The sequence below is a fragment of the Psammomys obesus genome, unplaced genomic scaffold, assembly GCF_907164565.1.
Source record: "Psammomys obesus unplaced genomic scaffold, mPsaObe1.curated_primary_1811, whole genome shotgun sequence".
NCBI classification, from domain to species: Eukaryota; Metazoa; Chordata; class Mammalia; order Rodentia; family Muridae; genus Psammomys; species Psammomys obesus.
Window position 1 is genome coordinate 9,403,028 of NW_026596234.1, and position 12,177 is coordinate 9,415,204.

Below are 12,177 nucleotides of genomic sequence, written 5' to 3' on the forward strand. Positions count from 1 at the left end.
CAAGAAGCGGGTGGACAGCAGGCCGCGCGCGGGGTGAGTGGCCGGGCCGCGGGGAGGGCGGGGGCGACGCCCGCCGCGGCCCCCCGAGAGCCTGCCCCGGGGTGCGGGGGGGAGGGAGCCTCCGCGGGGCTGGAGGCCGGGCGGGTCCGGTCCCCTGGGGGAACAGGGGTCGGGCTGGGGAGAATGCGGAGCCCCGGTCTGCGCCCCGGCCCGCCAATCAGAGCCCCTGGGGGTGGGACCGGGGAGGTGCGTTTCTGCGGGCAGGTGAGCCGAAGCGGCTGGGCGGGGCCTGCGGCGCCGGCTCCGGGGTCCCCCCCGCGGGACGCCGGGGCCGGGTGGGGCCGCTCGGCAGGTATCCGTGTCGTGAGGAGAGGTGCCAGCTGCCATCTTGTGGGCTCTTTGTGCCTGGCTTCCCGGAGGCCTCGGGTCCCAGGCCCTAGCTCCGGTTTTTTCTTTACCGAGTGGGAAACGGAAACGGAAGGCCCTGGGGGTGGGGGCGGGGGTGGGAAGGTGCTGGAACGCGGCCCCCACGCTTCCTGCCCCGCGCTTTCCTGCGGGTGGCGTCTGTGTCGGAAGGGCTTTCTTATTGTCTTTGGGCTTTGGTGGTGCTAGGGATCAAACCTGGGTCCTTGAGCCTCCTAGGCAGTCACTCTACCACTGGGCCATACCCCCGGCTCCCCAGAAGGTGTGTTTTTATGAAGACGCTTCGTTAGAGCTCTGCCACGAACCCCACCCCAAGCCTCGCAATAAATACTTGAATTACTAAGCTCAGCAGTCTGATGTGCTGTGGTTGGTCCGTGCCGCCCTCCTAGGTGCCAGGTGACCGAGATTGTGGGCTTCCTGACTGGGGCAGCTGCAGGGGGCTTCCCTGGGAAAGTGGACCCCCGTCCCTCGCCCCATTCAAGGCTTTGAAATGAGACTCTGAGGCCTGTACGGTGGCCTCCGTGCCCACAGACTCAGCCACCTGCTGATACTTGAAATGTGGGAATTGGACATCGCCAGCGTCCTGAACGAGTCAGCGTTGCCCTCCAAGGCCCCGCCCGGTGTGATTCTCTCCGTGGTATTTACGTTTTACTGAGCGCCGTACAAAACAACCGGAGTGGGAATGCTGGGCGGCCCTTCTGGAAGGCCCTGGAAGGGTTCCGGTACTGGAGGTCCTGGGCACACTGGAGGCTCTGTGTGTGTGTGTGTATGTGAGTGTGAGTGTGAGTCTTCTTGCCACTGGTGATTGGGCGCAGGCAGGAGGCCCAACACTCAGCTGTAGCTTCAGCTTTTTCTGCCTTTTATTTGAGTTGGGAGTCTCACCTCCAACTCATTCTCCTCCTGGATGTGATTGCCCAGGAGGGTCATTTAAAGCCTGCGATCCTCCTGCCTCAGCCACCATAGTAGATTAGCTGGGATGACAACCCTGTGCCACCAGGTCTGGCTTTTTGTGTGTCTTTCCAAAGGCCCTCCCGACTGATTTTAAACGGGAGTCCTGGTTGAGAAGCCCAGGGTGAGTGCGTAAGAGAAGACTTTGAGCAATAAATTAGTAAGAGTGATAGTTTACAGGATAGAAATATGCCCTGATTTTCATAGGCCTAGGGGAAGTAGGGCAAATCGTTTTATATTAAAAAATACATATATCGTGGCTGCTGGTGGCGGCGGCTACAGCATAGGCCTTTAATCCCAGAATTTAGGAGGCAGAGGCAGGGGGATCTTGGTGATTTCAAGCCCACCCTTGTCTACAGGTGGGTGAATAGAACCAGCCCCCCCAGGCTGGCCTCTGACCTCTACATATGCACCTCGGTGCTCCCTTGCATACACACACACACACAGTAAATAGTTTTCATTCTGTGTTATTTAAAGACTGATTTAGGAGCCAGAGAGGTGGCTCAGCAGTTAGGAGCACAGCGGCTCTTCTAGAGGGCCCGGGTTCGATTCCTATCAGCTACGTACATGGTCACGACCATCCATCCATGCTCCAGGCGATCTGAAGGCCTCTCTTGAGTTCTGGGAGCTCCAGGCACTCACCTGGTGTACATATGTACACATAGGCAAAATGTGTATACACACACACATAAATACACAGATGGGTTTGTTTTTATCCTGCACATACGGGTGTGTGTGTGTGTTTCCATGCCCCGTCCCCCCCCCCCCCGCCTGTATGTACATATGCTTGTGTGCAGTGCTGGCAGAGGTCAGAAGAGGGCATCAGATCCCCTGGAACTGGAATTTTGGGATGGCTGTGAACCACCGTGTAGGTGCTGGGGTTTGAACCTGGGACCTCTGGAAGCACAATTAGTGTTCTAAACCACTGAGATATCTGGGTAGTCCCCCCAGATAAGTAATCATTAAAGAATTCTAATTGAATTCTGGGATGCCAGGCTGTGGAACTGAGTCACTTCCCAGAGAGTGACAGGGATTCAGATTTCAGTCCTGAATCTGAAGGGCCTCGTGCTGGCTGCCTTGTGTTTTCCATATGTTGTCTGCATTTTGGAAAGTAGCAATGTCAAGGTGAGATTTAAAAAAAAAATTTTTTTTTTTTTTTAAAGATTTATTTAATTTTAGTCTGGCACAGTCGTCTGCACCTCTAATCCCAGCGCTTACAAGGCAGAGAGGCAGGCAGCTAGGTCTCATTTTTTGCTTAATCTTTTATTTTATGAGTGCTTCCTTGCCTGTATATATGTGCACCGTGTGTGCATGTGGAGGCCAGAAGTTGGCATCAGGTCCCCCTGGACCTGGAGTTACAGAGAGCTGTGAGTCACCATGTCGGTGCTAGGATTCGAACCCCGGCCCTCTGCAAGCACAGCCAGTGTTCCTACCCGCTGAGCCATCACTCCAGTGAAAGGTGAGAATTCTGGTATTTGGAAACACAGAGACAGAAGGCCTTCCTGAATCCTAACCCACCAGTGTGGTTAGCAAAGAGGAAACTGATGTTGGCCCCAGTCTGTGCTGAGCCTCATGCTAATCCCCATTAGAATGTGAGATCTGGGCCGGAGAGATGGTTTTTGAGTTTGAGGCCAGCCTGGGCTACGTGAGACAAGGTGACACATCATGGAGAGCCCCCGAGGGCTGAGGCTTCCGCCGGCCCTGGAAGGAGCTTCTCGCCATCGGCACACTCTCAGAGGGAGCACTGTTCAGGCAGTTCAGTTGGTCACCTGTACCACATGGCTGGAAACCATTGATGACATCATAGCCTTAATTCTGGCTGAGCGGCATTCCCTTCCAGGTCAAACTTCCTCGTCCTGGACTCTGAGTCTAGGAGCTGGGTTCAAGGCGATTGCTGTTTCCCAGTTGTGAGAGCTCAGAAAAAAATGCTTTAAATTCTCCTATCTGGGTTACTTTCTTTTCTCCCCAGCGGATTTTATTTCTTTTTGTTTTGTGTGTATGAGTACTTGCCTGCATGTTTGTCTGTGCACAGTGTGTGTGTGTGTGTGTGTAGTGTGTGTGTGGGGAGGGGGCTAGAGGAGTGTTGGGTCTCCTGGGACTGGCACTGGGAACTGTTGTGAGCCACCATGTGGCGCTGGGAATTGAACCCTTGTCCTGTGCGAGAGCAGCCAGTGCTCTTACTGAGTCATCTCTCCAGCCCCAGAGATTTTTTTTTTTCATCTTTAAAGTGGGAATAATAAAAATCAAATGTATATTTGTTGGTTTGTTTTGAGACTTAACCCATGTGAGGTTCACAACAGTAAGCGCTGACACACCTCAGCGGTTGCCTGGGTTTGATGGTAACCCAGAGATCCGCCTGCCTCTGCCTTCTGAGTGCTGGGATTAGAGGGGTGCTGCGCTGGGCATGGAGCCCAGGGCTTCCATCCTTTGTGCTAAGCAAGCACGCACAAGTGAGTGACAGCCTATGGGTGTTCTTTGGAGAGGACCTTTGATGGAGGGGATTTAGAGACGTGTGTGTGACTTTGTTGTTAGTATAGAAAAGTACTCTGTCAGAGTAAGTCCACATGTGAGACCACAGGAAGCCAAGGAGCTTGGCCTCCAGCAGACCCAACCGACCCAAGATCCGCCTGCCTCTGCCCCCCAAGTGCTGGGATTAAAGTTGTGCACCAGTGCCAACCAGCTTCTGACCTAAGGCTTACCAGGCCATATTTACCCCATTTTGGCAAGAAGGCCTTGACATTTGCTGTATTAACATTTGGAGACCATGGTGTTCTGTGTGTGAGTCGAGTTGATAACGAAGAGCTCGTGGTGTAAATACACATGCATTTTATTCATGTGTCTAGTCTAACACAGTATTTCTATCTTTGAAACAATGAGCAGCTTTACTGGCACCGAGGGTAGAGTGTGTGTCTGGCGTGCGGGAGGCCTTGGATTTAGTGCCAGCAGAGATGATGGGGAATGCCGGTAATCATAGCTCTCTGGGAGGCAGAGGCCGCAGGATAAAATCAGGGTTATCGTCATCCATTTAAGGAGTTCTAGATCAGGCCGGGCTATGGAGTAAGAGCTCTTGTCTCAGAAAACGGGTGAAGGGGTCCATGGATACAGCGCACTTGCCGGGGTGTGTAGCATTCAGGAAGGCTGGGGATCCATCCTTACGTTGCATAGATGAGGTATAATGGCACATGCCCGTCATCCGTCATCTCAGCACGCTGAGTTCAGGCAGGAAGATCAGGAGTTTGTGATCTCATTGTAGCTTGTAGTCTGGGCTATATGGAACCCTGTCTCAGGAAAAAAAAAAAAAAAAAAAAGGCGGTGCTGGTGGTGGTGTGGGGGGCATGGCTCAGAAGTTTAGAGTATATGCTGCTCTTCCAGAGGACCTGAGTTCTGGGTCCCCAGGGCCCATGCCAAGGGTCTCACAGTGGTCTGTGCTTCCACAGGCACCTATACTCAGGCGCACATGCACACATTCTCACATACACAAAGACAATCAACATTAAGAAAGTGAGACAGGGTGTGCTGGCTAATTTTTATGTCAGCTTGCCACAAGCTAGAGCTGTCTGAGAGGAGGGAACTTCAGTTGAGAAGGTGCCTCTATAACATCTGGTTGTGAAGGCCTTTTCTTGATGACGGATGTGGAAGGTGCCATTCCTGTGCTCCTCGAGCCTGGGTTCTCTAAGAAAGCAAGCAGCCTGAGCTGGGCGTGGTGGCGCACACCTTTGATCCCAGCACTGGGGAGGCAGAGGCAGGTGGATCTCTTGAGTTTTGAGGCCAGTCTGGTCTACAAAATGAGTTCCAGGAAAGCTGGGCTACACAGAGAAACCGTGTCTCAAAAACCCAGCCCCAAACCAAACCAAACCAAACCAAACCAAACCAAACCAAACCAAACAAAGAAAGCAGGCTGAACGAGCCGTGGAGAGCCAGCCAGTGAGCAGCAGCTGTCCATGGCCTCTGTGTCAGCTCCTGCGTCCAGGTTCCTGCCCTGCTTCAATTCCTGACCTGACTTCCTCCCTGAATAGACTGTGATCTGGAAGTGTAAGCCAAATAAACCCTTTCCTCTCAGGCCTGCTTTTGGTCATGTTGTTTCCTAGTAGCAGTAGAAACCCTGGCTAAGACAGAGATGCCGAGAGGTGGCTCAGGCTCCCACGGCCAAGCCTGACCGCCTGCATTTTAGTCGTGTGCCCCAGGTGACGGGAGAGACCTGATTCCTGAAAACTGCGTCCAGACTGGCACTCGGGAACCTTGGCACAATTTAAATGCTTTCTTTTGTCAGTTGCTTTGGTTGTGGTGTTTTGTCACAGCAATAGAAAAGTAACTAAGTTAGCCATTTAAAGAAAAAATTTGTTTAAAAAAAGAAAAACAAAACAAAAACAACGATGCTGTGTAGATGCCAGGAGTTGCACGGTGTGGGAGGCCTTCAGAAGCTGGGAAACAGCATGCAGAACACAGCGTGCCACGGAGACACAGCCAAGAGAGACCTTGGGCAGTCTCTCCGCCCATTCCTGAGGTGCTGCTGTAGTCTAGATGGGGCCTGCTGGGGATGGGGTGGGCTCATGGCTTCTGTAAATTCCATACTGTTGGGACTGGGGTGGTGTGGGATGGAGGTGGGTGTGACATATTTTATTTAAGACCCAAGAAAGAAATAAATACTCTTGAACCGCTGCCATCTCTCTCCAGCCCAGTTTTGGCCTTTTCTGAGACAGGGTCTCTTGTAGCCCAGGCTGGCTTCAAACTGCAGTGCTACCTTAGGATTCCTGCTGTGAGTTACCCGACCCAGACTGTGTTCAATAGACTCCTTTGTTCAGTGTGAATTGGGTGTCAGCATGCCTGGTGTGCAGGGGTGTGTCTGGGGAGGGGACTAGAGCCACCATCTAGAGCCACCCTTCCTGTCTCCTGTCGCCTCCTCCCATTCGGATTGAGGTGTCTCTAGAAGGGCTCAGTGCGTTCTTGGCTGTTCTTGGCCGAGAACAGTGGGAAGAAGTCTTGGCAGTGGGCCATCAGGAAGTGATCTCCATGCCCTTTGCCAGCTCCTCTTGTGCCATCCGCTGCCAGCTGCAGAGTCCCGCCCTCTGCCACTCAAGGAAACAGGACACGCCTGTCCCTGTGGAGACCAGAGGATGTGTGGATGCCAGCCCAGGTAGGGCCCCAGGGGAGGAGGAAGAGGGAGGGGAAGCCCTTGGTGCCAGTTGCTGGGGAGAGGAGCCACTGCGATTTGACATTGACCCGAGTCACAGCAGTAAGGAGTCAGATGCCGAGTGGCCTGGGCTTGGACCTTCGGCTGCTTTCAGAACGCTGTGTTCTCTGTAGCACTCCAGTTCAGTCACGGACAGGAAGCGCCCTCTGCCTCAGTGAGGTGCACGTTGGTGTTTATTTCGTTTCGAAACGGGGTCTCCTCAGCATGTTCTAGGCTCTGGGTTCTGCTCTTAGCGCTGGGAGGGAGAAAAAGAGGGGTAGGGCACTGTCTGTGCAGTGCAGGCTGGCCTTGAACTCAAAGTCCTCCTCCGACTCCACCTCCAGAGAGCTAGCACAGCAGGTGTGTGCTGCCGCACCTGGGGTTTTGAGCAGTGCTAGAGATGGAACTTGGGCCGCGTGCGTGCCAGGCAAGTGTTGTACTAATGAGCTATTGCTGTTGTTTGTTGAGAAGGTTTCTCTGTGTAGCCCTGGCTGTTTTAGAAAGCTATCTGTAGACCAGGTTGGCCTTGAACTCAGAGATCTGTCTGCCTCTGCCTCCTGAGTGCCGGGGTTAGAGGCGTGCACCACCATATCCAGCTTTGGTTTAGTTTTTAAAGAAAAAGATTAGTTTTAAAAAGTTTAAAGAAAAAGATTAGTTTTAACAGGCAGGTGGTACACACCTATAATCCCAGCCCTTGGGGAGGGGGAGGCAAGAGGATCAGGGATTTTAGGCTAGCCTTGGCTACATAGTAAGTTTGAGGCTATCCTTGGCTACTTGAGATCTTACCTTCAAAAAGGATTGGTTGTAACGTTCTTATGGAGTACTGCTAGCTTTTTTTTTTTTTTTTAATTAATTCTCTGGTATATTACATTCCGACCTCAGCCTCCCGTTCCCCTCCCTCATTCCTCCTCTGTTTCCCTCCAGGAAAGGGCAGGCCTCTCAGGGATATCAAGCAGTCATGGCATGTCAAGTTGCCAGAAGATCAGGCACCTCCCCTCATATTAAGGCTGGTAGCTGGTTTTATGAACAGGTGCCTGTCCTGTGATTCATGTAAGCTGGCAGGTTCAGTCCACGTGTGCAGAGACCGGCCACCGGGAACATTGATCTATCAGTGTGGTCCCTCAGTGCCTAGCGATGTTTGTCTTCTCTTTGCAGTGGTGGCAGGAAGTCTCTTTTTACAACCGAAACGAAAACAAGGGCCGTTTTGACAGAAAGCCAGGCGGCTATCCAGATGCTGGGCGCCATGGCTGCCGTTCAAGGGACAGTGGCCCGTGTTCACTGGCTCTGACCAAAGGTGTAATGTTCAAGCCACAAGGTCCTGGGAGGAAGTGAAAGAATCACGCTGTCAGATTTTTAAATTTTAATTAATTAATTAGTTAATTAATTAGTTAGTTAGTTAGTTAGTTAGTTAATTAATTAATTAATTAATTAGCTCTGTGACAGAGTCTCAGGTATCTTAGGCCTGTGGCTGGTGTGTAGCCCGGGATGGTCTTGAACTCCCAACCCTCCTACTGCCATATGGTTCCTAAGTGTTGGGATTACAGGTGCACACCACCACACCTGGTCTGTTTGGGACTAGGGATGGCGCCCAGGGCTTTCTTTATTCACGGTAGGGTGTCTCCTAGGCTGGAGAACCTTTTCTTTATTTTAAAATTTAATTTTGTGTATGTGTCAGCAGCTGTGTGCAGAGGTCTTCGGAGGCCAGAAGCCAGCATCAGATCCGTGAGTCTGGAGTGAGAGGAGGCTGTGAGCCACTCTGTAGGTGCTGGGATTGAACCCAGGTCCTCTGGGAGAGCTGGAAGTGCTTTTAACTGCTTTTAACAGCCCTGGGCTGGGAACCATAATGTTCCCTTTATTTCTGTCTTAATAGAATTTGAGAGGAGTGAGAGAGAGAGAGGAGAGAGCTGGAAGGAACACCACAGGGGAAGGAGGCTTCCAGCCGGAGCTGGGAAGGCTGGCGCCTGGAGGTAGAGGCTTCTGCTGTCTCTGAGAGCAGCCCTTCACTGCTGTCCCTGAGGAAGAGGCGGTGGCCACAGCATCAAGCAGGGTCTGGCAGCCAGTGGTCCTGTGGGCGCTTTGTGGTGATGGTAGATGAAGTGAGCTTGGCCAGGCCGGGCTGCCGGGGTTGCTCACCCTCAGCCCTCAGCAATACTCACGCTCAGGGTTTGGTAGGCTGCCCTTTTATCATGGAGTGTGTGGTATCATGCCAGGCCAGGCCCCACCCACTGGATGCCAGCACCACCCGAGCCCCTGCGCTGTGACAGCCAGCATTGTTCCCAGGCTTTGCTAAATGGCTCCTAACGGGACAGAGTTACCCTGGCCTCATGCAGCTGGCACTCCCTTTGAGTGGCCCTGTTCCTGTTGTTGTCTTAAAGCATCTCATCCTGTCTTCAAACCAAACCAAGTTTTGTGGAGTCCTATCTGGACCACTGCTTTCCACAGAGAGGTCAGCCTTTTATGTTAGAATTGGAAGGAGCCTCTTGTTTCGCTTTGCTGCTTAGGCCAGCCCTGTGTCTCTGAGCCACACCCCCTGGTCTCTCCTCACCTTTTATTGTAACACAGTGTCTCTCCGCATTGTCCGAGTTTGCCTTAAGCTCACTTTTTAGATGGGGCTGGTTTTGAACTTGGGATTCTTCTGCTTCAGCCTCCAGAGTATCTGGATAACAGGCCTGTGCCTCCCACAGGTCTGGCTCCAAGGTGCCTTGAGCTTTTAGTAGGGTGTATTTGAGAGGTAATGTGGACTGTATTGTGTTCCCTACCCCCAGATTCCCATATAGAAACCCTAACTTTGAATGTGAGTGTATTTGCAAGGCCACTAAAGAAGTGCCTAAGATAAAACACGGTACCCATAAGATAAAAATAAAGCAAAGAAAGCATGGTCAGTGGGTAAAGGGGAGTCTGATGACCTCAGTTAAATCCCAGACATGGAGAAGGAGACAGTGGAGTCCTGAGAGCTATCTCCTGACTGCCATGTGTGTACTCTAACAAGCAGGTGTCCATACACACACACACACACACACACACACACACACACACACACACGCACACACGCACACGCACACACACACACGTAACTACATACAAATGTAATAAAGATAGAGCAGGATGGTTAGGGTGGCCTAGATCCAGCCTGAGACGCTGAGGAAGTTCAGTAGATGGCCCCAGCCACCTGCAAACTGCTGAAATAGGTCCTGAGGAAACCAAATTGCGGCCACCTTGATCTTGATTCACCTTCATTCATGCCATCGTAACTGGGAAAAACGGAATTTTACTCTTTAATGTCTAAACTTAAGATAACTGCTGGTTGTGAGGTTGGCAGGAGTTCCACCTCACCGTTGCAGATGAAACTTTATTTTAAGCTGATGCGATGAGTTCAGTCGAGCCTTAAGAACTTCCTAAAACCATGGTGCAGATGAGGTGGATGGCTCAGCAGGTGAGGGCGCTTGCTGCCAGGCCCGATGGTTTGAGTTGGATTCCCCAGGACCTTTAAGGTTGGGGAGAGAACTGACTTCCTCAAGTTGTCCTCTGACCACGAGCGTGAAATGGTACCCGTCCCTCCCCGCCACCCCACTCACATAAATGAGTAAAAATGTAATGAACTTCTGATCATGCTGCTTCCACCTCCTGAGTGTTGGGTGCAGACCCGTGCCGCTGCTCTGGGCCTTTGTGGGGCCGGATCCTAGGGCCTCGGGTGAGCTGGGCAAGCATCCTGCCGACCGATCATCACCCTCAGCTCAAGCTGGTGACCTGAAATGCTCCCCAGGCTGAGCAGGTAACACTAGCAACTCACTCTACAGTCTCTGAAAGGGCGTCTGTTCTCACAGGTCTGCACCGCATGAGGAATGTTTATGTTGATGAAAGAGAAAATAGAAAATACTTAAATGTCTGTTCTCAGCTTTGTTTTTATTTATTTTTTAATTGATGAAGCTACTTTATGTTCTGAGTGCATGTATGTCTATGCACAAGAGTGCATTACCCACAGAGGTCAGAAGAGGGAGGCAGATCCCCTGGAAATGGAGTGACAGATGCTTGTGAGCCATTATGTGGGTGCTGGGATCTGAACCCTGGTCCTTGGCAAGGGCAGTAAGTTCTCTTAGCCATCTCTCCCGCCCCTATTCTCACCCTTTAAAATGGGATCATTGACTTGGAACACATCTTAGCTTTTTTTTTTTTTTCGAGATAGGGTTTCTCTGTGTAGCCCTGGCTGTCCTGGAACTCGCTCTGTAGACCAGGCTGGCCTCAAACTCAAGAGATCCACCTGCCTCTGTCTCTCAAGTGCTGGTATTGAAGGCATGGGGCCACCAGTGCCTGGCCACATTTTAGCTTTTATACAGTCGGACTTTAAACTTAAAACAAAAACCCTTTATGCACCACCAGTTGTGGAAGTACACTGCCTTAATCCCAGCACTTGGGAAGCTGTTCTCCATGAACTCAAGGGCATGGATTCCTGGTCTACTTCTTGAGTTCCAGGGCAGCCAAGTGTACATAGTAAGACCCCGTCTGAGAAACACAACACAGAAAACCATGCATAATGAGTAAACATGTTCATAAATATGCCGCATACTCGCCTCTTCACACACAGAAAAGGTATAGAAATAGCGCTTGCCTAGCATGTGGGAGATGCTGGACTCAGCCCTCAGTACCACAGACAAATGCCCCAAACCCAGATAACAATAGCAACAATCACGGAAAGATTGATGTGGAGAGAGAGAAAAGCGGCCGAGGGGGTCCCATGGTGCCTGATAATGAGCCAGCATTTCAGGTTTGTTTATGGAACAGGATCTTACTCCACGGTCTAGGCTGGCCTTGAAATATGGTAATCCTCCTGCCTCTTCCTCCAGAGCACTGGGATTACTGATACACCACCACATCCTGCCGATTTTTTTTTCTTTTTTTTTTTTCATTTTAAGACAGTCTTGCTTTATTAGCCCTGGCTGGCCTCAAACTTGCCTCTGTTTCAGAGGGCTGGGGTACCAAGTGCACACACATCATGCCTGGCACAAATAACATTTTAAACAACATTGCAGAGGTTGTGGGCGTGACTCAGTGACAGAGTATTTAGCCAATACCAGGCCTAGTTCGAGCCTTAGGACTGAAAAGAACAAAGAGCAAAAAAGGCCCGTGTGTTTCTAGTTTGCGGAAAGAGAATGTTGCATTTCCCCAGGCTGGTTCCGGCTTTGGTCCTGAACTCTGCAGTCCAGAGCACAGTGGCAGCAGAGTTGGGGAGAGAGGCCTCTCTCATGTGTGGGTAATCCAGCCCAGCCCAGTGGTACTCCCTGCTTCTGTCTACCTTCTCACAGAAGGCCAGCCAAGGCTCTCCTGTCTGCCCCCTCCAGTCACCCAAAAGCCAACTGAAATTTATAGCATAGCATGCAGACTAAAAATAGCCCCCGTGACTCAGGCATTTGTGCACTTCGTAAATATTTACTGTGCACTGACTCCATGGCCGGCAGGGCAGGGTCGGTGCTGGGGACACCAGAGGCAGGCTCCTGGCCTTGGCAGCTTGTGTGGCCAGGGAAGGCTCGGGAGGACCTGGAGTCTTAGGTGCCAGCACCCTGCCCTCGGCTTGTAAGGCTCATCTGAGGAATCGTGTGTGTGTGTGTGTGTGTGTGTGTGTGTGTGTGTGTGTGTGTGTG

General features: G+C 51.7%; 1 protein-coding gene across 1 annotated transcript in view; it reads left to right on the forward strand.

The window, feature by feature from the left end:
* Atp9a (ATPase phospholipid transporting 9A (putative)) overlaps positions 1-12,177 on the forward strand; it is a gene marked incomplete at its 5' end in the record, with an annotated part of 101,486 nt that continues 89,309 nt past the window's right edge. The window contains 1 exon segment of the mRNA XM_055595962.1: positions 1-33. Within this exon segment, the coding sequence (XP_055451937.1) occupies positions 1-33 (33 nt within the window).